This window comes from Bactrocera neohumeralis, chromosome 2, assembly GCF_024586455.1.
Source record: "Bactrocera neohumeralis isolate Rockhampton chromosome 2, APGP_CSIRO_Bneo_wtdbg2-racon-allhic-juicebox.fasta_v2, whole genome shotgun sequence".
NCBI classification, from domain to species: domain Eukaryota; kingdom Metazoa; phylum Arthropoda; class Insecta; order Diptera; family Tephritidae; genus Bactrocera; species Bactrocera neohumeralis.
In genome coordinates this window covers 58,665,779-58,690,669 of record NC_065919.1, presented here as the reverse complement: position 1 = coordinate 58,690,669, position 24,891 = coordinate 58,665,779, and the positions used below count along the sequence as shown (strand labels likewise).

General features: G+C 38.3%; 4 protein-coding genes across 4 annotated transcripts in view; 2 read left to right on the top strand and 2 right to left on the bottom strand.

Moving 5' to 3' along the window:
• Positions 1-303: 303 nt before the first annotated feature.
• On the bottom strand, positions 304-1,889 carry LOC126765926 (protein SEC13 homolog). The gene is made up of 2 exons (XM_050483643.1): positions 1,469-1,889; positions 304-1,402 (listed from the first exon to the last, which is right to left on the bottom strand). Exons 1-2 carry the CDS (start codon positions 1,756-1,758, stop codon positions 742-744), a joined length of 951 nt encoding a protein of 316 aa, XP_050339600.1. The 5' UTR covers positions 1,759-1,889; the 3' UTR covers positions 304-741.
• A 247-nt stretch (positions 1,890-2,136) lies between these two features.
• On the top strand, positions 2,137-10,118 carry LOC126765845 (DNA polymerase epsilon catalytic subunit 1). The gene is given in 8 exon segments (XM_050483530.1): positions 2,137-2,320; positions 2,383-2,509; positions 2,574-3,596; positions 3,653-4,247; positions 4,308-4,375; positions 4,377-7,508; positions 8,039-9,501; positions 9,661-10,118. Coding segments are annotated over 8 exon segments (6,792 nt in total). The 5' UTR covers positions 2,137-2,234; the 3' UTR covers positions 9,959-10,118.
• LOC126765966 (ATP synthase-coupling factor 6, mitochondrial) lies at positions 10,024-10,904 on the bottom strand. The gene is made up of 3 exons (XM_050483710.1): positions 10,786-10,904; positions 10,439-10,590; positions 10,024-10,364 (listed from the first exon to the last, which is right to left on the bottom strand). The coding sequence occupies exons 2-3, from the start codon at positions 10,588-10,590 to the stop codon at positions 10,199-10,201; spliced, it is 318 nt and encodes a 105-aa protein (XP_050339667.1). The 5' UTR covers positions 10,786-10,904; the 3' UTR covers positions 10,024-10,198.
• Positions 10,905-16,002: 5,098 nt separating this feature from the next.
• LOC126765940 (putative uncharacterized protein DDB_G0283051) overlaps positions 16,003-24,891 on the top strand; it is a 54,084-nt gene continuing 45,195 nt past the window's right edge. The window contains exon 1 of the mRNA XM_050483683.1: positions 16,003-18,009. The gene's annotated coding sequence lies outside the window, so the exon portion shown is untranslated. The remainder of the gene's footprint in view (positions 18,010-24,891) is intronic.

Genomic DNA, 24,891 nt, shown 5'->3' with positions numbered 1-24,891 from the left:
GCAAAACGGAAATTTTAGTGATTTCGGTTTCCTAGAAGCCGCACGTGTATAAAACTAATCCATACAAATTTCCACAAATTGCATTTTCCAATAATAAAGAAATATATTCTCATAATTAGCAATTGGCACACGTGTGACTTTTAGCGGGATTTTTCCACGGCTACAAAAAATGCATACATAACCAAGTTCCCTCAGAAAAATTAAGACAAGTAAATAATTCTCAAATTAACTACAGAAAGTATAAAAGAATTTGTAACCATTATTTTTCAAAGAAAAATGAGAAGGCGAAATAAAGCCATAATATCTTTTTTAGCTAGAAATTTATTTTGTATTACAATACGACAATCCTGCCTTCACAATAACTGAGCAAGTATATTAGAAAATAAACATAAGTATGTATGTATGTCTATTTAGTTATATATATATGGAAATAGAAGAACATGAACATTAATACGAGACTAATCTGCACAAGACTTAATTTCTTATCTCTAAACCATTTAATCAATTTCAAATTAACAGCAACTCAAAAATGTATAAAATGTCTATGACAATATGAAACAACAAACAAAAAGTGCATAAAGAAATAAAAATATGCTTTCGATACTTTTATATTTTTTTCAACAGCACACATTTCTAGCTATTATATGTCTGTACGTCTTATATTTATTTTTTGACTGCTGGCAAATTAAGAAACGTCGTTTACATATTGTCATAGACTTTTCACTTGGTAGCCATTTATTTTTACAGCGTGCGCTGCTCGTTTGTTTGTGCATTTGTAGCCGCGGCATCGTCATTGATGCACATCCATTGGTTCTCGTTATTTTCTTTCCACAGTGTCACTTTATTGTCACCACCAGTAACGGCTAATATATTTCCAGTCATTGACCAACTCACACTCCAAACCACATCATCAAAAGTATGCAATATTGTTGACGACCATGTCGTTAAATCAGTGCTATTCCAGATAATAACATGACGATCTTGTGACGCCGAAGCGATTTGTGAACGGGCCAGCCCGATTGATGGCGCCCAAGCTACGTCACGCACCCAGTCAGAGTGTCCCTCAAGCCGATTTTCCTCCACCCAACGATCAGAATCTTCTCGCCATATTTTCACACAATTATCGCAGCCAGCACTAGCGAGACGCTTAACCGCAGTGTTTCGTGTTGAAGAACGCTGATCAAATGCCGGTTCTGGCACAGTTGAAGAACACCAAGAAATTGCATTGCAACCGATAGTGTGTGCATTCGAGATCTTCTTGCTATCCCAAACGCCATATTCTATGTTGCATGTTAGTATGGATATCGAACCATCCGAACTGCCGCACGCTAGTATCAGACCGTATTCGGCAGGCGCAAAAGCTACCGAATTAACGGAGGAATCGTGATTGTTGTACTCATAGCTAAAAAAAAAAGTATTTTTGTTAGTAAACGATACCGTCTTATCTGTTATGTGTATATGTATTTACAATTTCGTCCATTCATTTGCAGCGCCCTCTTTCCATACGATAACTTTACGATCATATGAGCAGGAAGCCAATAGATTTCCAAACTTGGGATGGGCCCATGCTACTTGCCACACAGGCCCTTGATGACCCTTGAGGTCAGCAACCAAAATTTGATTTCCGTTCTTTACATCGAACACCTTTACAGACCCATCTGATGAGCAAGTTGCCAAATGCAGTCCATAGTAGTCCAGCACTGCATTGTGGATCATATCCTCATGACCGGTGTCTACTGTGTTGATCAAACTAACCATTTTAGCCAAATTTAATGGATACTGTGCGATATAAGCTTATAAAAATCACAAAAAATTTATTTTTTTATCGGGCAAGGCGGCTTCTGAGCTAATTCGCGTTTCGTTTGACGTGGAGCTATGATCGGTGGTGCCGGACTATAATACAAACTAGAATACATAAACAAAATCGAAAAATGTTGTATTAAACCAACTGAGAAAAAATTCTAAATAATAACATTTGTAGTATTAGTTAGAAGTTATTTTTGTTATTTATATATTCTTCTACATATATATTTGGCTTTAACATTTTTTTTTTTAATTACTATTTATTCATTTCATCTGGTATGACAAATCGATCAGCTGACTGTATTTAAATTTATAAAGTCGGCAACCCTTCTTCACTTCAAACAATTTGCCGCCAAATAAACATCAATTGCAATAAGTTTTTCACAAGTTCTGCAAATCTACGGAAATCCAAAGTTTTGCAAATAAATTTTATGCACATAATGGAGGATGGGGGTGGCAATAGACCAAAAATTCTTCAAAACACAGGCAAATTTACTTCGGACACACGTGCTGAAGGGTGAGTATTTTGCAAAATATAAACAAAATGTGACAAAATTGTAATTGTTGAATTGTACACAGCGATGACTTCTTCAACGAGGCTGGATACCGACAGTCGCGTGAAAACGATAAAATCGACTCCAAATATGGCTTCGACCGTGTAAAGGATAGCCTTGAGCGTACTGGCTACCTCATAAACATGCACTCGGTAAGTTACGTTTGTTATTCAGGTTTTTAACAGCCTTAAATATGCAATGCTTTATTTTCTGCAGACTGAGATTTTGGATGAAGACCGTCGTCTGGTTGCTGCCTTGGATTTGTTTTTCATTCAAATGGATGGCTCACGCTTCAAATGTACTGTAGCATATAAACCATATTTATTGATACGACCGGATGAGAAACAGTCACATGAAGTGGCACGTTTTCTGAGTCGCAAATACTCTGGCCAATTGGCAAATGTAGAACACATAAGTAAAGAAGACCTCGACTTGGCAAATCATTTAGTGGGTAAAAAACAACACTTTCTCAAACTTTCATTTCTAAATCAAACGGCTATGACGAAAGTGCGTCGTGAATTAAACGCAGCGGTCAAACGCAATTTGGAACGTGAGAAATCCAACACATTTTATATGCAAATGTTGTCGTCCTCACTGGCGGCGTCCAATATCGGTAGCGATGGTGAAGTCAAAAAACAAATGGATTATATGGATCTTATATTGGACATACGTGAGCATGACGTGCCTTATCATGTGCGTGTGTCAATTGATTTAAGCATATTTTGCGGTCAATGGTACAATATACGCTGCCGTAGCGGTGGTTTGGAATTACCATTAATAACACAACGTCCCGATTTGCTCGAGCGACCTGAGCCAGTCGTTTTAGCTTTTGATATTGAAACCACAAAATTACCGTTAAAATTTCCGGATGCACAAACAGATCAAATTATGATGATTTCATATATGATTGATGGTCAAGGTTATCTCATAACAAATCGTGAAATAATTTCCACAGATGTAGATGACTTTGAATATACACCGAAACCAGAATTCGAAGGCAATTTTATCGTATTTAATGAAAAGAATGAAATGCATTTAATACAGAAATTTTTCGACCATATAATGGAAGTACGTCCACATATTGTGGTTACATACAACGGTGACTTCTTCGATTGGCCGTTTGTTGAGACGCGTGCTGCTGTCTATGATTTAGACATGAAACAGGAGATTGGTTTCTCAAAACTGCGAGATGGTTTTTATTTGAGTCGCCCCGCTATACATATGGATTGTCTATGTTGGGTAAAAAATAAATTTTCTTTATTTTATTTATTATTTATAGTTTTTATGTTTACCAGGTAAAACGTGATTCCTATCTACCAGTCGGTTCGCAAGGTCTAAAAGCGGTAGCGAAGGCTAAATTGCGTTACGATCCAGTTGAGCTGGATCCAGAAGATATGTGTCGCATGGCTGTGGAGCAACCACAAGTTTTGTCGAACTACTCAGTGTCTGATGCGGTAGCCACCTACTACTTGTATATGAAATACGTACATCCATTCATTTTCGCTTTGAACACAATCATTCCTATGGAACCAGATGAAATTTTGCGCAAGGGTTCGGGCACGCTTTGTGAAACCTTACTTATGGTGCAAGCTTATCATGCCAACATTGTATATCCCAACAAGCAACAGAATGAGCTAAATAAATTGTCGAATGAGGGTCATGTATTGGATTCGGAAACATACGTTGGCGGACATGTAGAAGCTCTAGAGTCAGGCGTCTTTCGTGCGGATATACCATGTCGTTTTCGTCTCGATCCAAATATGGTCAATCAATTAAAAGATAATGTAACCAAAGTGTTAGTGCATGCCATTGAGGTGGAAGAGGGTGTGCCAATAGACAAGGTGACGAATTTAGAGGATGTGAATAAAGAAATAACACAAGCGTTGCAAGGTAATTATACCCAATTTACTTAATAGGATGTTGAGTTAACTTTATTATATTTATTTTAAGGTCTCCATGATATACCCAATCGTCTAGAACAACCTGTCATATACCATTTGGACGTTGGCGCTATGTATCCCTAATATCATCCTCACCAACCGCCTGCAACCTTCGGCTATGGTGAGTGAAACCGATTGCGCTGCTTGCGATTTTAACAAGCCAGGCGCTAAATGTAAACGCGTCATGGATTGGCTGTGGCGTGGAGAGATGTTGCCAGCGACACGGAATGAGTTTCAACGCATACAACAACAATTGGAAACAGAAAAATTTCCACCACTTTTCCCAGGCGGACCGAACCGTGCTTTCCATGAACTCTCACGCGAAGATCAGGCCGCCTATGAGAAGAAACGTCTCAGCGATTACTGTCGTAAGGCTTATAAAAAGACGAAGATCACAAAACTGGAAACACGCACCTCCACCGTTTGTGAACAGGAGAACAGTTTCTATGTGGATACAGTGCGCGCATTTCGTGATCGTCGCTACGAGTACAAAGGGCTCACAAAGGTGGCGAAGGCAGCTGTCAATGCTGCACTGTCGTCTGGTGATGCTGCCGAGATTAAAGCAGCGAAGGGCAGAGAAGTGCTGTATGATTCGTTGCAATTGGCACACAAGTGTATTTTGAACTCTTTCTACGGTTATGTGATGCGAAGGGGCGCACGTTGGCATTCTATGCCAATGGCGGGCATTGTCTGCTATACTGGTTCAAACATAATCACAAAGGCGCGTGAGATAATCGAACGTGTCGGACGCCCATTAGAGTTGGATACTGATGGTATTTGGTGTATTCTGCCCGGTTCGTTTCCTCAAGAGTTTACGATACAGACGACACACGAAAAGAAAAAGAAATTCAACATCTCCTATCCCAATGCGGTGCTAAACACAATGGTGAAAGAGTATTTCACCAATGATCAATATCATGAATTGGTCAAGCCCGCACAAGATGGCAAATTGCCGGAATATCGCATACGTGAAGAGAATTCAATTTTCTTTGAGGTGGATGGTCCCTACTTGGCTATGGTGTTGCCGGCGGCAAAAGAAGAGGGTAAAAAACTGAAGAAACGTTATGCTGTCTTCAATTTCGATGGTTCACTTGCTGAGTTGAAAGGTTTCGAGGTGAAACGACGTGGTGAATTGCAGTTAATTAAGAACTTTCAAAGTTCAGTTTTCGAAGCTTTCTTGGCGGGCAATACTTTAGAGGAATGCTATGCCTCTGTCGCCAAAGTTGCTGACTACTGGCTGGATGTGCTTTACAGTCGCGGTTCTAATCTACCTGATTCGGAACTTTTTGATTTGATCGCTGAAAACAAATCGATGTCTAAGAAACTGGAAGATTATGGTGAACAAAAGAGTACTTCCATTTCCACAGCGAAGCGTTTGGCCGAATTTTTGGGCGATCAGATAGTCAAAGATGCCGGTCTGGCTTGCAAGTATATAATTTCGAAGAAACCAGAAGGTGCACCCGTCACAGAACGTGCAATTCCGTTGGCTATTTTCCAGTCGGAGCCGAATGTGCGTCGTTATCATTTGCGCCGCTGGCTGAAGGACAGCACAATGGGGGATGCAGATATACGTGATGTGCTGGACTGGAACTATTACATCGAACGTCTGGGTGGCACTATACAAAAAATCATTACCATACCAGCAGCGCTGCAGGGACTTTCGAATCCCGTGCCGCGTGTTCAACATCCCGATTGGTTGCATAAAAAAATACTCGAAAAGAACGATGTGCTGAAGCAGCGACGCATTAATGAAATGTTCATGCCGAAAGCGAAAACAACGCGTGAAGTACGCGCCACCAGCGAGATCGCCGATATGGAGGATTTGGTAGCCAGAAATACAGCTGAAGGCTCGCTCGACGGACGTCCTGTTGTAACGAAACGCAAGCGCGTGAATTCGGGTGAAAGCGAGGAGACAGAAAATGAAGCTAACAAGGCAGCCGAAGCGGCAACATGGCGCCAAGCGCTTGGTGCGCCGCCAGCGATTGGCACAACGCGCACCGAAATAATCGAATGGGTGCGTTTTCAAAAGAAAAAGTGGGCGTGGCAGTTGGAGCGTCGTCTACGCGTGCGCCAAGCCAACAAGAGGCCACGCAACGAACAAACACTGGCGCCACTAATGCCGAGCGCCAGAGATGGCGTAACAGCCACCGGCACAATAGGTGGCTTCTTGCGACGGGCACAACGCGCGCTCATCGATCACGTGTGGCATGTGTTGCAAATAGTGGCAAATGATGATATGGGCCATTTCACTGTGTGGCTGATGATTGGTGACGAACTGCATCGCATCAAGTTGACGGTTCCGCGTATTTTCTATGTAAACCAACGCAGCGTGGCGCCACCCGAAGATGGCCAATTGTGGAAGAAAGTCAACCGCGTGCTACCACGCGCGCGTCCCGTCTATAATCTGTATCGTTACAGTGTACCGGAGCAGGTGTTCAAGGATAATTGTTTGGGTATGCTCGCCGATCTGGCGACGCCGGATATTGAGGGCATATATGAGACACAAATGTCTTTAGAGTTTCGCGCGCTCATGGATATGGGTTGCATGTGTTCGGTTCAGCGCCAGGAGGCACAACGTTTGGCCTCGCTCGCCACGAAAGACTTGGATAGCTTCTCAATTGAACAGCTGGAGCAACGCTTGCAGGGTCACACATATTTGAAAGACTCTCAACACAAATTGCGTAAAATATATCTTTATCAACACAACACGCCCACAGCCAAAAAGGAAATATGGGGTCTCTTTCTTTTGTCTAGCAGAAAGGCGTTAATCTTCGCATTAGACACAGTGCGTACCAATCAAATGCCGAATATGCGCACACTCTACACAGCCGAACGCTTGGCGCTTATCAAAACTATGAAAGATGTGGCTGAAATAGAACGTTTGCCACCGGAAGAGTTCACTTTCGAAGTGCTCATCGAAGTAGATGTGAAGCAGATCTATCGCCACATACAGCGCGCGCTTACCGCCTATAAGGATGAGAAGCGCGGTCCCTCCATGCTGTACGTGCAAACAGCGACAGAAGCGCGTAAGCTGAACTCGGCTATGCCTGTCTTACTTGACTTCCCACAAGCGCTCATACACATCACAGACGATGCGTCCCTTTTGTCTGGTTTGGATTGGCAGCGCCAGGGCTCACGCGCGTTGGTACGGCACTTTTTGCATCTGAACAATGTGGTCGAGATGATGTTGGATCAGTGTCGCTACTTTCAGGTATGTAAACATTGCTTTAAAAAAAATGGGTGACCTTGAGGTTGGTGACTGAATTATGACCTTGTTTTTTTCTATATCTTGATTTTCGAAAATTCTGAATTATGATATGAAGTAAAATCTAATTAAAACTAATGAAATTCCTAGTAAAGCTTAAAGTTTTCAAAATTAGATAATTTCGACTTTCTTTAGGAATTCTGAACGGATTTCAAACATCCTTGAGTATCTTTCAATATTTAATAACGGATATTGTTTTCGAAAATGTATGCTGAAAACTTATTTTCAAAAATTTAAATATATCCGGATGATCTCAAAACTTCGAAATCCGATATAAAAATTCTAAACAGATGATATAGTTTTTGGTTTTTTTTGGGAAACTTTTCCGTTATTTTCAAAATATTGATACTTATATCCGGATAACCTCAAATTTCCCAAATTTTTAATATTTCTTTCGCCGAAATTGTTTCCAAAAAATTTCAAATAATAAACGCAAGAATTAACTTCCACTTCAAATTTTATTTAATACCCCTCAGGTACCCATCGGTAATATGCCACCCGACACAGTGCTCTTCGGGGCGGATCTATTTTTTGCGCGCATTCTACAGCGCAATAATTTCGTGCTCTGGTGGTCGACCACTACACGACCGGATTTGGGTGGTCGTGAGGCCGATGACAGTCGTCTATTGGCTGAATTTGAAGAGAGTATTACGGTCGTACAGAATCGACCGGGTTTCTATAGTGATGTGTGTGTAGAGCTGGCGCTGGACAGCTTAGCCGTTAGCGCCTTGCTACAATCAAATCGCATACAAGAGATGGAGGGTGCCAGCTCGGCAGTAACCTTCGATGTGATACCACAAGCTTCGTTGGAGGAAATGATTGGCACCGTGCCCGCTGCAACGTTACCCAGTTATGATGAAACGGCGCTGTGCTCCGCCGCCTTTCGTGTGCTGCGGCATATGGTTAACGGTTGGTTGCGCGAAGTAGCCCTGAACCAGAATATCTTTGCTGATTTCCAATTGATACATTTTTATCGTTGGGTGCGCTCTTCAAACGCATTATTGTACGATCCGGCTTTACGACGTACCTTGAATAACTTAATGCGTAAAATGTTCTTGCGCATTGTGGCGGAGTTCAAGCGTTTGGGCGCCACAATTATCTATGCCGACTTTAATCGCATCATACTTAATTCGGGCAAGAAGACTGTGGCTGATGCTTTGGGCTATGTGGAGTATGTAGTACAGAGCTTACGCAATAAGGAACTATTCCATTCGATTCAGTTGTCCTATGAGCAATGCTGGAATTTCATGCTGTGGCTCGATCACGCCAACTACGCAGGCATACGTGGTCAACTGCCGCCGGGCGTAACAAGTGACACTGTTTTGTGTGGTGTTGATGATGACGATGAAGATGGCGATAAGGCAAATAGCACATCGAAGCCTAAGCGCCGCACTAATGACCACGAAGAAGAGGACGAAGATGATATCGAAGAGATTGTGCGTCCAGAAGCAGATGAAACCGGTACAGCCGACGGTGAAAGCGAGCAACAGCTGTCACTGGAATTGAACTGGACCATTGGTGAACATCTGCCAGATGAGAATGCTTGCCGCGAGAAATTCGAAACACTGCTCACACTATTCATGCAGTCCTTGGCCGAAGGCAAAGACACCAGACAAGCTATTAAAGAAATATCACATCCCGCTTTTGATTTTGTATCAAAATTGCATAAAAATTATGGCAAAGGTCGACCAAGCCCTGGTTTAGATTTGACGCGTGCTGTAGTGAAAGCGTTGAGTGTTGACAAGGGTTTAACCGACGATGTGAATGAGTTGCGGCGTAACATGTTACGACTCGTGGGTATTGGCGAGTTCTCAGATCTTGCTGAGTGGAAAGATCCAAGCGACACTTACACCATTGCTGAAGTGATTTGTAAAGCATGTAACCATTGCCGTGATTTGGACTTATGCAAAGACAAACATCGAGCAATGAAGGACGGCATGTAAGTACATAAGATTCCAACAAAATTTTTTAGGATTTGAATGCGACTAACTTATTTATAATAATAATGCTACTTGTTGACTAGCTATGCTGTTGACATACTTATTTTGAAATACTCTCCAAACGTCAATAATTTGTTTACAAACAATTTTTCTTACAGCCCTGTTTGGTTGTGTGCACAATGTTTCGTAGCGTATGAAAATGAGGAGATCGAAATGCGCATTATCGACGTGGTGCAACGCAAGGTCATGTCCTATGTACTGCAAGATTTGAGATGCGCACGTTGCAATGAAATAAAACGTGAAAATCTCGCTGAGTTCTGTCCCTGTGCTGGCGAATTCGTGCCACTTATAAGCGGTCGTGAAATCAAAGGTCTGCTAAGTACCTTCCGACGTGTCGCGGAATATCACAAAATGCAACTGCTGCAGGAGACAGTGGAGCAAGTCATAGCGACATAACCCGTTATCTTCAAACTTAATCTACTTTAAGTACGTCTCATTAACAATCATAAAAGTGTTGTGAGTGTTTTACCATTAGTTATTTTTTTTATTTTCTTCTAGGAGGCGTTATTATTTTATAGACCATAAAGAAATAAATTGTTTACCGTATTTTAATTAACACGCAAAACTTCTTAATGCACCGTTGGCAGTTGGCCACAAGCGGCATTTGAAAATTGCATCCTAATGAATATTAAAAATCTAATTGGTTGAAGTGATGGAATCGATTTTGACTTCAGGGAACTTGAATTCGGGGAATTTAGTCATATCGACCTTGCCATCTCCGCCGTATTGCTTTGCAACGCGTTCCAATTCGTTCTTCAACTCGCGTTCAATTTCGGGTGTTGAGTCAACCAATTTACCACCACTAAAATATGGAAGATAAAAGGTACTCGTTTATTTTTCTACTCTGTATTTACTATTATAAATTAGTATGTGTACCTGCTGCGCTTCTTGTAGTCGCGCACTTTGTCCAAGAAGAGCTGCTGGATGGGGTCGGAGACTTTGTTGAACGCTGGTGCCATGATACCAATGCTACGACGTGCCTCGGTGCGCAGCACGCGTACGGTAGACAGTACTGATTGCGACAACATCTGCAAATAATTTTTAGATGTTTAGCAGTCTAAAAGTTTCCAATTTCACGCAAAAATAATAGCAGAGTAACCTAAAAGGTTATGTAATGACGTTTGTCAAATCGCTTCTTGTTGTTCGTTAGACTGTTTTGTTTGTTATTTTGACTGAAGCGTGGTTGGACAAGCACTTAATTTTTATTTTTATGTAACATTTACCTTGTTTTAAATGTGTGTTAATTAAAATTCCTCACAAATTATATTTGCGATAAGAATACTCTCAATCAGAATGAAGACAACTGCTGCGGTTGGTGCTGTCAAAAATTTATTCGCAAGTTCAAATGTCACAATTGTGCTCAAAGTTAGCTGCAATACAAACGAGTGTGTTCAAAAATATTGACGTCTTTTAAAGCACTATTCGTCGATAGATGTCGCTTATAAATTAGTTGTGAACTACTAGCCGATCTGTAAATTTCGAATATATCAGATTTATTTGGTTTTAAATTTATTTTGATATTTTATAGTGGAACATCTTTGAAAGGTACATTAGGAAAATTTTCTAATTAAATGAAATTTACGGTAGACCTTACAATCAAATAGAATAGTGACTTCATCTCTTTAACTGCTGTTGGTTTCTGCACTTCCGCTGTATCCTTCCCATGAAGCCAGATTCTGAGCAGGTGTTCATATACGGAAAAAAAATTCTCTTCATAGATCCAGTATAGCTCATTGAACTTGAAGCGAAAGAAATCGATATCAGTTCGAAGCCCAATTTTACTAATTTGGGTGAGGCATCGACGAAGGTGTGGACCTTTTGTTGTTGTTGTAATGATTATGTAGACTCCATCCAAAAGGGTTAAAATGCCGAAATAAAAGCCTTTGGCCGCATAAAGCCGGGTTAATTCCGGTAACGTAGAACGGGCGTTTGTAGGAATTGGGCGCGGACCTGTCCGCTCTCATATTTCGTCGTGTCCGTTCTCATATTTTGTCCTGTCCGTTTTTCTGCAATGTAGTTGATTGTGAATCCTCGAAAACTCAGACCGTCATCGTTTCGTTTTCCTATGAAACACCGGTTGCCTTTTTCCACGGAGGTGCGTCGAGTAAATTGCATTGTTTCTACAGTTCTTTGGTCTTGGGCATGTATTCATCAGGTGTAGGATATTTGCAGGGTAGGGCAGGGCAGTGTTGCAATATCTCAGAAAATCTTTCAAATATAAAAGCAAATTCTTCAATTGTCTACCAATGCCTTAGCAAGTGAGTTAAATTTTCTCGAGGATGGGTCGATTTTTTCGAAGCAATTCCGGCTTGTAAAAACTCCTCCATTTCACTGCTTAATTTAAATCAGGATGTAGTGCTGCTTAGTTTTGCAGCGAGGACAGCGAGGTTATTTCTTTTGTTTTACCCAATTCGTACACCATTTTCTGAGATCGACAGAGTTTGGCGTGATATATTTTACTTTTTTGGAAGAAGATACATATAGCAATTTATCAGCGTCGAAACTCTGCAATCGACGAATAGAGGAGTCGTTTAAGTTCGAAGGATTTCTCTACGGAGACTACGTTAATGTTAACTGACGTTACCAGCAGGTTAAGTCTGTTTCCGGCTTTGGTAAATTGCACATGGCTTCCTCCCATCGCAATGCGGATCCCCAAAATACTTCTTTTTGCCACCTTTACTCCATCTGATTTTGGTTTTCATTTCTACCAGCAACACATTGTGTCCATAGCTGGGTATAACAAGTCTGCCAACGCAAAAACCCCGCAAAGCTCGAAGCACAATTGGAAGTTCATTCATAAAATCCAACTGCCGACATACTTACACGAACACACGCGCATGCAAAAGGTGCGCTGACGGCTACAGTGGATATTAACTCTCAGAGATGCAATGTTGCTCATCGGCGCTCTTTCCAACGCGCTGCACTGCGCCGCCGACACTCTAAAAAACTGTTGGAAATACATACAAAAACAACTTGTGCTTTGGCATTCGTCGTAAGGTAGACGACGCCTATCGGTGTTGCCAGTTGGTTCGCAAATGCTGACACACAGTTGTGACAATATTAGCGCTCCACCCGGCACACCTCACTCCCCCACAACGCAGCCAAGTACCACAACGAGCTCATCGAAGTGGAGACAATTTTGTAAAATATTTATTTGCGATTGCAAAAACAACAAGCGCGCGTTATATTGCTGTCATAATGTGTGAAATGTGTAAGCGCAAAATTAGGGAGAGACAAAGAAGCGAAAATTCGTTTCTGTTTTGGTTCTGCAATTGAAACTGAATTGACTTTCTGCTATCGCTGCTTCTTACCGGCGCGCGCTCCTCTTCTTCTGCATGTGATAAATATATGGTGCGCTTGATGTGTGACGTTGACTTAGCGGTTGGCGTCGACGCGAGAGTCGCTGCAGGCGTTCGTTTGCTCTGTCGCCCGATTTGTGTTGGAATGATCGGTTTTTCACTTGCTTTTTGTTTTTTAATTTGGCTGAAGAGGTTTGCAAGTAGAATTCAAACATTGTTGCGCACATGTATGTTTATAGCTGTTCGTATGTATGTGTATATTTATGTGTGTGTGTATATGTATACTTGTGCATGAATTTATTTTTATGAATTAGAGTAAAAAGCACGGTAACGGCGAACGGGTTAACGCGGTGTGGCTGGCGGACGAATTAAGCGATTTGTTGTTGCTATTGTAGCTGATGAATGAATTTTCACGAATACAGACACACACAAATACATATGATATATGGTGCATACGCAAATAGCCTTTTTTTATGCTGCGCCGAACGGTGAGATAAATTACACAATAAGAATAAAAAAGTAGGTAAGGCGCAGCTAAGTGCGGGCGAAACCGAATTTCAAATACTTTGAAAAATGTAAATGGATTTGGAAAGTTTTTTATTACGCTCCCATCCTAGGGCAGTGTAAGAGAAATTTACTAACGGCGGCTACATTTTCGAAAGTTTAGCTGATTTTTTTTAATAATGGAAATATAGTTTATGTTGTTGTTGTTGTGGCAGAAACATTCCGGCCTACCATAGTAAAACACTTTATTTTTGGCAAATTTATTTTTTTTTTATTCAACACAGTTCTCTTCAAGGGTGATACCCTTATTATGTGTAGCTACCCTCCAACTTTTCGATATCATTTTTGTAGTGCAATTTGCCCTGTGCTTGAAAAATGCCTCAGCGAGCATTGTTTTGAGATCTGAGAGGGGAAATAGTCGCTGGGGGCCAAAACTGAAGAATACGCTAGATGAAGAAGAAATTCGTTGCTCTTTATACACGGCCGTTTTAAAGGTTAGGGCATATGGATTTAATTCTAATAGCGCCATCTTTGTATATGTCAGGTCGGGGACTCAATTGACCTGTTATATAAAATGTATAGTCATCAGTATTTTATATAATTTTTCTATGCTGGAACTTTTTACTAAAGTAAATTATGTTTTCACTGTGTGAGCTGAATTTTCAAACCTTTTCCGCTTTGGCGCTGTATTCTAAGACCCATTTTATGGTTGTGATCGTGCTTGGTGCATGCATTTGTAGAAAGAATCTTTGATTGAATCCATTATTTTCTGTGAATTTCGCAGTCTCTCTCGCACCACACATCCGAAACCCAATTGGCTCTATCTTATTCTTAAAGAGCCTGAACCTGATCCTGAATTATCGAAAGATAGAATTTGCTGATATGAGGCAATATGGAAGTCTATAAGACGCTTATCCACCTGCAAGTCAGAAAATTGTTTTTTTTTTCTTTTTGAAGTAGATATACTTATATTTAATAAAATAACAAAAATAATTTAAATTTAATGTTCTTTAATAATCGGCGATTAATTTTGAAAAATTTTAGACAGTTCCTTGATTCTGTATGCGATCTTTGGGAGGATCTACGCTAAAAGTTATCTGACGGCGAGGAAGATTTGTCTATAGATGAAAACAGGTAATAATCGAAGGACTAGTCAAAATTAAATTTTCGGCGTTTTTGCTTGAAAATTCACACTTTCAAGGACTTATTCGAAATTATTATCAAAAACCTTATTCCTTCGATCATTACTAACAAATTATGATCCTATGAAATTTTCAAGGTGATCGATCCGATTCGAAACGATTTACCGGATCAACTTCAGATTTCATACGTTTCAATGCAAAAAAATCGTTTGCTAAGTAATTTTATGTATCGAAATTACTAGTGTTGTCATTAAAGAGCGTCTTGATTACCTTTGCTCTCTTCTTACTTTGTTGAGACTCTTGCTATTAGAAATGCCCGCAAAATTGTCGAAGAGAAATTCTCACTACGTCAAAATGAACTGATATGCCGTTATCACCCTACCTATGCTTTTCTTATCAAATTTACTGTTAGATTAGGCTGTCTACAGACAAACAATTGATATCTATTTAAATACATATATGTTGGTATGTGTACACTTTGCACTAAGCAAAGGCTTCCAGTTGGGCCGTGGACCCGGTTAAACATACGCTTGTTTGTGTGCATTTGCTCAGAACTCTAGATAATCGCACTTGGACTCTCACTTTTCGCTTGGTTATCAGCGGCTTCCAGCTGCACGAAATTCAGCGTGGTCAAAAACGAATCTAAACAAACACATACAGACCCATATATGTACATATTGCGTGTGAGTGTAAACTCATGGCGCAGCCGACTTGCAGATAGTAACAAAATCGTGAGCAAAGTCGAACGGAAGAGAGCCCCAACGAACGATCGCCAGCATGCATACTTACATATATACATATGTATATGTCTGTATTTGGCTGTAGTGTATGTGGCAGTGCAGGCTACGTCGGCAGCGACGCCAGCAGCGACTTGGTAACAGCGTTTTAGGGATAGGAGAACTCCGACAGAACAACAGAGCGACCGAAATCAGTTGATAGCAACACTCTGCGTGCGGCAAATCATACAATTTCTTAAGCGGGCGAAGCGTGAAAAAGTAAAACGAAAAAGCATTTTAAAAGAATTTTAGCGAGACGTGCGTAATTTGGGATTTTAGCAAATTTGAAAATTGTGAAAAGCAGAAATGTTGAGCGCGAGCATTTTACTATGCGGGAAATCTATGAATAATGGAAAATGCCAAATAAACGTCATTGAAAGTAAATAAATAAGTGTGCCGCTATTGGCAGTCAAAAGCAAAATAAATATATATTTTTACGTAAGCGCAAAACAGTGTCAAATTTTGTTTTAAAATTTTGATGAATTAATAAACAAAAAAAAAATAATAAAAATAAAATTAATTTTTGACAGTGCAACAATAATTTAATTAGGAGTAAATAGTATAAAAACAATTTCGTAAATAAAATGTATTTTTACAACAACAAAAAATATTTCTTACAACAAAAATACTTTTACAACAACAAATAAAAATATAATTTTTTACAAAAATAAAAATATTTTTACAACAAAAATATTTTTTCAACAGCAAAATATTTTTTTAACAACAAAAATTTTATTTTTACAACAAAAAATAATTTTGTACAAAAAAGAAAAACTAATATTTTTCAACCAACGTGTTGGCGTCGGCTCAGCACACATATGCATGCATTTGCGGCAAACGAAAAACCTACATGCAACCGCTATTTAAAGCTATAAACATCCACACACACATACTAAATATATTAGTGCATTAACTTATCCGACCAACAACAACTGCAAAAACAAAGAAAACTATTGAGACAGCGCCGGGCGCAGCCGAAAATCCAACGGCCTCTTGCAGTCTGCCTACTTAACCACACATACACATACATATATTCATACAACTGTAGCGACACCCAGCGCTACAAACCTGCAGAGGTTGGCGGGCACAGCTCACTTGCATACTATACTACGGGCACATATGGAACGCCGGCGGCATAAAGCGAACTAAGGCGAAGACGACGACGACAGCGACGTCGTTGACAATAACAAAAGCAGCAACAACATAAAGCCAATACGTATAGCTAGCCAAGTAGCTAAACTGATCGATCGATCGACGCAACGACCGATAGGCAGCCAGTCAACCACGCAGCAGGTACCCTCACACACATACTACTATACTACACTCTTCTGCAGTGTGTGCGTGCCGTGGTAACATAAGATTTGTCGGCTCTACCTACTTACCTACTACCTACTGCAACTATCGTAGCGATCGTAGCGCCCAAAAACCAACTGATCACTGCACAAAAGTAAATATCGGCGTCTGCCGCTACAGAGACAATAACAACGGACGGCAAGTGTAAGAAATAGCAACAATTTCTTGCGGCGCATGCACGCACTGTTCATCCAATTTGAGTGGTGAGGCGATCGGTTGCCAATACTTGTACTTTGTTGCCGAGAGAGCTCGTTGGAACATGATCCTGGCGACAGAAAAGTAAACTACTCAAGCGGTTTGCAAGCCGAGAGAAACTATAAATTTTAGTGAAATATTGTTAACTGATGCGAAAAAGTGCGAATTTGTTTTTCATAAAAGTGAAAATATTGTGTTTTTGTAAAGATAACGGTGTCATCTTTATACGCATACACACAAATAAAAGTTTCAAATAAGCTGCTTTCTCACTTCCAAAACTCAAAATCTCAGTGCAAAACTAAAAAGTGATCCATACGAAAGATCGTTAAAATTCATAACAAGAACGATCTCATAAAGTGGTTTGTGATTCTTTTAGCCGAGCTAAAGTTAATAAGAATTTTTATAAATAAATTTCAGTATATGTAAAGTGAAAAAGGTGCTCAGTGATAGTTAAGGAAACAGCTTTTAAAATATCAGCTTTAAATAAATCATTTAAAAAATAAGAAAAGAAGCTTTATAACTTTAATTGAAGTATTCTGAAATTCCTAAAAAAATTCTGGTGCGCAATAAAAGGTTATAAACCTTAATATTATGTAGGAGGAATAAGTGTTTTCAACTCAAAAGATAAAAACTAAAAATAATATTGTATTAGTAAAATAAATTTTATTTCTTAAACAAAGTGCCGTTAAATTGTGAGATCACGCAAGATCAGTTAAAAATTAGAGAGAAAAATATTTGATTTTTCTTAAATAAAACCATAAAGTTTACGCAAAGTAACTTTTTACAAGTTGTAAAAACTAAAATATTTAAAAAAAATTTTACAATATAAAGTAAAATCTTTCTGAAGTCAAAAAGTGCCTGATAGTTGATTAAACTGATCAAGTTCCATGTGTAGAACTAGCTGAATATCTCGTTGGTGCAATTATTAAGTGGAAAATTCGTTATAAAATATCAGTTTGCAATCTCAAATATATTAGAAAAGTGATTTTGTAAATTTTGAGCACAAAAAGTTGTTAAAGTGAGTTAATTTGATTAAAAAATATATTTTTTACGCAACTTTGCATATCAGCCAACAAGCTGTTGGATTCTTCATACCATCTCAACTCGTTTAGCTTCGCATATTTCCATCGCAGAAAATCGAGTGACCGCTTTACTCTGGCAATTTTAGCCAGCTAGATGTGAGTATTAAATATAATTCATTACTAAAGTAAAAGTGGAATAGTGTGTATTTTGAAAATAAATACATAATAATAATAATAAAATATATATAAGTATATATATCTCAGCAATTTTCGCTAAACTTAAGAGGTTAGTGAATCGAACAAACAACAAGTATATGTACATGCAATAGACCAGCATAAACCGTTTCAAATAAAAATATGTTGTAGACTGGCATATAACTTTTATATTATTGAATTTAGCTGGATTCTATATGGAATTATATATTCAAAAGATGAAGTATTATCTTCAAAAATGGCGTACAGAGAAGGAGATACGTACGAATGAAATTGTTATTAGAGAGATCAGTTTCATTAGGCATGTTCAATATTCGCAGGGTATGTTAAAATAATATATTGTTACTACTTCTAGGACCTGTTTCCGAACTTGTAGCTAAAAATATAACCTGCAAATTTCCCAAATTTAATAATTTTTTATAATTTGTAATGAGAATATGTCCTAAGCAAGTTCAAATTACCGAAATAAGTATTTTTCATAATTCTATAAGAAGTCGAACAAACTTCTCTGAAATATATAGTACCCACTCTCTTACAGTTATTTTTCGACTCCAAAACTTAACGTCGATGATATTTGCAATGGTTCTTATAACCATATAACTATGCTCTTTATCTGTCAAATCCCAAAAAGAAAGTAACAACGGCCAATTTTCCGAAAAAATTTGAAATTCTGTAGTCTGATCCCAATAAGAGCATGATTAGTATGTAGATTGAATTTTTGCTAATCAAAAACCTGAGCGAATCTTTTAGAAATATAGACAAAGAGGAAAAAATTATGGGGCAGACTTAGTCAGATCATAGAAAATCTCGAACTGGTCTCTCTATTTAAAATAAAATTTTCAAAATTTTTTTGTAGAATATACTCTAATAGAAACAAACATACGTACAATATGTTTAACAGGTTTGCCACGAGATTTGTAACATCCCGAAGGAAACGTCAGAGACCCTATAAAATACGAGTATACGAATGTTATTAAATGATGAATGTGAAGAGCCAAGTCGATTTAGGCATGTCCGTTTGTCTATAAATATGCGAATTAGTCCCTTAGTTTTCAAGATATCGATCTAAAATTTCGCAGTTGTCCTTTCCGCGGCCTGGCACCGTCTTTATGAGACCATTATAGCAAATAGTTGCCAATCAAACTGAACGATCGGGATCAAGTGCTTGTATACTTTTTAATTTGCCGAGATATTTTCACGAAATTTGGCATGAATTATTGTCTAAAGAAACGCTTTTGAAAAAATTGTAGCATATATGTACTATAGCTCCCGTATATACTGAATGATCGAAATCCTGCTTTTCTAAATCAATGGCTGCAAATGGATCGCCATTCTTAGATAAATGTTACTGTATTTTCTTAGTAATAGTTAAATTAAAGAAAAGAGTTTTTATTTACCATAATGGTATGAAATAGTTTAATATCAATCGATAAATCGATAACCATTTTTATAAAGTAATATCGCTAATCGATTAACAATGCATGATCGATTGTTGTGAAATATTTTAGTTGTAATCGATAACCATATTCATATATTTTTTATCGTTAATCGATTACCAAGAATTTATCGATTTATTGCATATTAGTATCATCAGTTTTTATTAACCTAATGGTGTGAAATATTTTAGTAACAATCGATAAATCGATTATCATTTTCATATACTAATACCGCTTATCGATTACAATAATTTATCGATTTATTGCACAAACAGTACCATCACTTTTTTTATTAACCCTGATGATGTGATATATTTTAGTATCAATCGATAAATCGATAGCCATTTTCATATACTTTTTATTGTTAATTGATTAACAAGAATGTATCGATTTGTTGTATATCAGTATCATCAGTTGCGAAATGTTTTCGTGTCAATCGATAAATCGATAATCATTTTCATATACAAATGCCGCTAATCGATTACAATAATTTATCGATTTGTTGCATAATCGTTACCACTATGTATGACTCTCCAACACTTTTATATACATTGACGGTATAAGTCACTTTTTCCAATATAAATACAAGTATGAAAACTTTAAATAAATAAAATCCTATAGAATCTGTCCGTAACCCAATGAGAGTCCATATTTAGATTTTTATAAGCATGCATATGTATTTATAAACAAAAACAACAGTAATACAACAACACAAACAGCGTGAAGTAAGCATAACCTTACAATAAAAATAAAAATTGAAGCAGAAAGTGACAGTTAAAAAGAAAAATACAACAACAATCTCTTTGCGATCATCATATTTCTCAAATTCTGCATCTCTGCCATAATTTCAGCAGCACCAAGTCGATGTGCGTTCGCCAAAGAATCGTTCTTCAGCCTCTGCACATCAACAGGAGAGTTGTGGTGGCATCTGTTAGGGCTCCTATTACCCGAAGTTGCACATGTGTGCCCTTTTTACATTTTTTATTTTTTAAATTTATTTTTTTTATATATTTTTTACTCGATAGCCGTGTGCATGCACATGTTATGCTGTGAAACCACCATGTCGGCACTATCGATCGCCGATCGCACACACAGCACACACATGCATCGCTGATACTCCTTGTTTGCATGTGTTAGTGTGTTTAGGTAATTCTGCTGGCTGTTTGTTGATCGCATCAAGTGCACGGCCAGCCAACAGCAGCTGTAAGATATCACCGAAAATCAGCGTCGACAGTTTGCGAACAGTGATCATGCTGCCTTCGCTGCTCCTGCCATCGCTGCTGCTACTCCTCCTTTTGCTTCACACTGCTGCGGTGAATTGTTGATCGCGGCAAATGACCAAGTGCATTCAAATGCGCGCCCATCACTTCAGCAGTTTATAATTGTTTTGTGGCATAACAAAGTGCTGATGTTAGGGTCCAGTTCGTCTTTTCTACATTTTAATTCTTGTTTCTTTAATTTTTTTTCATCATGCTTTTTATTTATGAATCGCTTCCTATGTCCGCGCAGTGCAGTGGCGCTTACAACAACGTTTACATGTTAGCCATGTTGTAATCATCATTAGCATTACCATGATCGGTTCGTAGACATATTACACTGCTCCCTTTGTACTCGTCTCTTTTGTGGTGTGTGTTGTGTTAAATCGTTTTGTTGAATTAAATTTTATTTCCTACACATTTTGGTTTGATTTTGATTTTTTTTTGGTTTTTACATTTTTTACTTTAGTTTTCTATACACATAAGCGCTGCGCATGCGCTCCATCACCGTTTACACTCCCTGCGTTTGCCGCTTCGCTCTCCGCCATGCATTATTTAATTATACACACTGACCTTTGTTTCTCTGCTTGTAGTGGCTTGATTAGCGGCCGGCTAATATACTCGCATTTAGAGTGGAAAAAAGTTGATATCAAATCAGGTTTATGTTTAGATGAACTGAAAACTACCTGTGCGACTTGCTTACAGATCGGATCTTCGGGATATGCATACTTAAGTCATAAATACACACAAATACTAGTATGCTTGCATAACTGTGTGTTCGGTTTCAGTGCGCGCTCACCAGAATCCAATCAAGATAAAGCCACTAATTTAGAGTTGTAATTAATTTGGTTATCCAGAAACAGTTAAGTGCCTACAGGCATAAAGTTGGGTTAGGAGAAGTGGTATGTAAAGGTAAACTACAGAAAGTAGGAAATGTGTAAAAGGAGTAGCGAGGAGTAGCGCAGCTATCAGCTAACTTGTTAACCCATATGAATCTAGTTACAAGCATGGTAAATATAGAGTTTATTGAAACTTCAATTCGAAAATTCATTTTAGTTCAAGAAATTGGTTATTCGAAATCGAGAAGTACAACAAGTAATACCCTTCACAAAAGATTTCATACAATAACTTCATTTTGATCGATCGGTTTAGGTATATGGCAGTTATATGCTATAGTGGTTCGGTCTGCAAATTTTCTTCGGACATTGTACCGTTGCCTTATACTAATACCTGCTAATTTGTCAAATAAAAAGTTTTTTCAAGAAGATCATGATTTTAATCCATCAGTTTGTATGGTGGCTATGTATACATATGTCATAGTGGTCCGATCTGAATGCTTGATTTTGATATATATGCTATAGTGGTTCGATATCGGCGGTGCTGACCAATGAGCAGCTTCTTTGGGAGAAAAAGACATATGCAAAATGTCATCTCAATAATTGAGGGACTTTTTCGCATTTATACAGATTAACAGATAGACGGACATGGTTAAATTGATTTCACTCGTCACGCTGATCATTTATACATATGTATATGTATATAATAGTTTGTGGATAACGATGATTTTTCGATTTTTTTTACTAGGGTTATCAATATTATGGGTAAAGAAGTCGTAAAAGCTAAGTGCCCATAATATAAGTACATATGGTACTATTAGAGCTAGATACTGCAACGAAAGGCATAATTTAATGATTGGAATTAGAAAACTCACCTTAAAAAGTCCCAGGCTAATACCCTTCCAAATGGGAAGCATAAATATGCTGACAAGTCGGATCTGTGTGGTTCCCTCATAAAAATGTCTTTATTTTGCTAATTCTGAAAATTGATCTCTTTGAGGTAAGCGTCTGATCAGTTATATAAAGGTCTAGTTTTTTTTCAAATCTATTTGAAGCATGACATTTTCTCAAAAATTGAAGGAAAGTTCTTGCATTTTATCGAAGAAAGTATATAAAGCTTCAAGAATCGCCAATAAATAATTTTAATTGCATGTCAGCTGCTTCTAAAGCTTTCTGAACAATTTGCTTTAGCTTCTGTAGTCTTTGAATTTCATTTTGTGAATCCTTTTGGATTCTAATTTCGCTATTTAGTCTCTTAGTCTTTAGTTTGTCACAAGATTTTGATTTACAATTTCATTTCCATATTAAGAAGAGCAGCTTCAAAATCTTTATGGTATATAACAAGCTCTCTAAAACTAAGATGAGATCTTTTCGACAACTCTGTCAGTTTCAGGGTTACGTTTTTAATGTATCGGATTTTTTAAGAATTTTTCCGGTTTTTGAGCTGTATAAACTATAATTTTAAGAGGCGCATGAGCTCTACACAGCAGCCGGCCGCACTTGGACCATCATTAGCCACATTATACTCCCGGGAGGTAAAAACTCTGGGTCTTTCCCACCCCAACTATTCAATGATTCCATAGTTAGAGTATTGAGAGCCGTGGGATATATCCCGGCTCATCGGGCTGCAAGCCGCTCATTCGCATATATAGTATAATTTTCCTGCGGCGCATCATCCTCCGCGCATGCTTTGCATTCCGTCGAACTCACTTTTCCCATTTTCTGAAAGATCTTAAGGATTGGTGTCCTGTGATGACCCTTACGATGTTAATAAGCTCCTTTTTACTTGGAACCTTTTAGGATTGAATAATTAAAAAAAACCTATTAAGGATAGCGTAGATATACAAAACTAAAAAAATAATTTTGATGCATTATTACCGCTCCGCTGGTTGGCAAAGTTTTGTGCGAAATCGTTATCTACCCTATGGAGAGGGATTTTCAGCACTAAAATCTTAGTTTTATCTTAGATCTTATTCTATGTACATATGCGCTTTTTGAACTACCATTTTATGGTTTCGACTAAACTAGCTATGTATGTACATATGTATGTATATATTATTCATGACCAGGGTTATAGATACGCATTTATCTATTGGCACGTGTGTGCTTAATTGTTGTCAATAATTTGATTGCTTATCAAACAAAACTACAATATTTTCGCCGCGCTTTTTAATTACTCGCAAATACAGATGGCTGTGGGTACACATAGTTAATATATACAGGTAGACTCATACAAGGTGCGTTCCAAAGTAAAAAGGACTTTTTGAATCTAGCGCCTCCTGATGGCGCCATCTGTATGTCGACTAGTGCGTTAGAATCTGCTATCTTTATCGAAATCTCCAGTGAGAATTTCATGACATTTCATCGATTGGAAGTGAAGTTATTGCGTTTTACAAGGTCTGTCGTAAAAAATAATATTTTTCAAAAGTTATATTTTTCTATTCAAAGTGTTTCCTTGTGCTTCGATACAGCGTTTAGCCCGATCAATTAGCATCTCAAATGAGTGTTTAAGGTCATTTTCCGTATCAGTATGTTTGTGTTATCGGTGCGAAAATGAGCTTCGAACAAAGAACCAACATTAAATTTTGTTTTAAAATTGGTAAACCTTTTACCGAAACGTTTCAACTGATGAAACAAGTTTATGGCGATGATTGCCTATCTCGTAGCAGAGTGCACTAGTGGTTTCAACGTTTTCAAAGTGGTCGTGAGGACATAAATGACGATTAACATGTGGGCCAATCAAAATCCGTGATCACCGGAAACTCCATCGAAACTGTGCGTGAATTCATCAAAAATCAGCCGAAATCATCATTGAAATTCAAGGAAATGGAATTGAACATCTCCAAAACATCGATTTATCGCTTTTCGACCGGACATTTGGGTTTACGAAAGGTGTGTGCACGGTTTGTTCCGCACAAATTGACTGACGACCAAAAATTGCTCAGAATCCAACATTCGAATGACGATTATTTGACCAAAAATCACATTTTAACCATTAACAACTCCCCGTATTCACCTGATATGGCACCGTGCGAATTCTTTCTTTTTGGGAAAAATGCATTTGACCATGAAAGAAAAGCGTCATGCAGACGTAGAGGCCATTCAAAAGGCTTGCACCGGCATACTGGCTATACCGCCCAACTAGCTAAAACACTCGTTCGACATGCTTTTGGACCGTACAAAAAGCTGTATTGAAGCAGAAGAAGACTATTTTGAATAAAATAAATTGATTTTGCCGAAAAAACCATTTGTTCTGTTTTTTTTTTAAGTCCTGTTTACTTTGGAACACACCTTGTA

Excerpts from the sequence above, each read along its gene's own strand:
- LOC126765926 (XM_050483643.1), bottom strand. The coding sequence starts at position 1,758 with ATGGTTAGTTTGATCAACACAGTAGACACCGGTCATGAGGATATGATC. Across the intron at positions 1,403-1,468 it reads GCAAATGAATGGACGAAATT|CTATGAGTACAACAATCACG; the intron begins GTAAATACATAT and ends TTTTTTTTTTAG.
- LOC126765966 (XM_050483710.1), bottom strand. The coding sequence starts at position 10,590 with ATGTTGTCGCAATCAGTACTGTCTACCGTACGCGTGCTGCGCACCGAG. Across the intron at positions 10,365-10,438 it reads GACTACAAGAAGCGCAGCAG|TGGTGGTAAATTGGTTGACT; the intron begins GTACACATACTA and ends TCCATATTTTAG.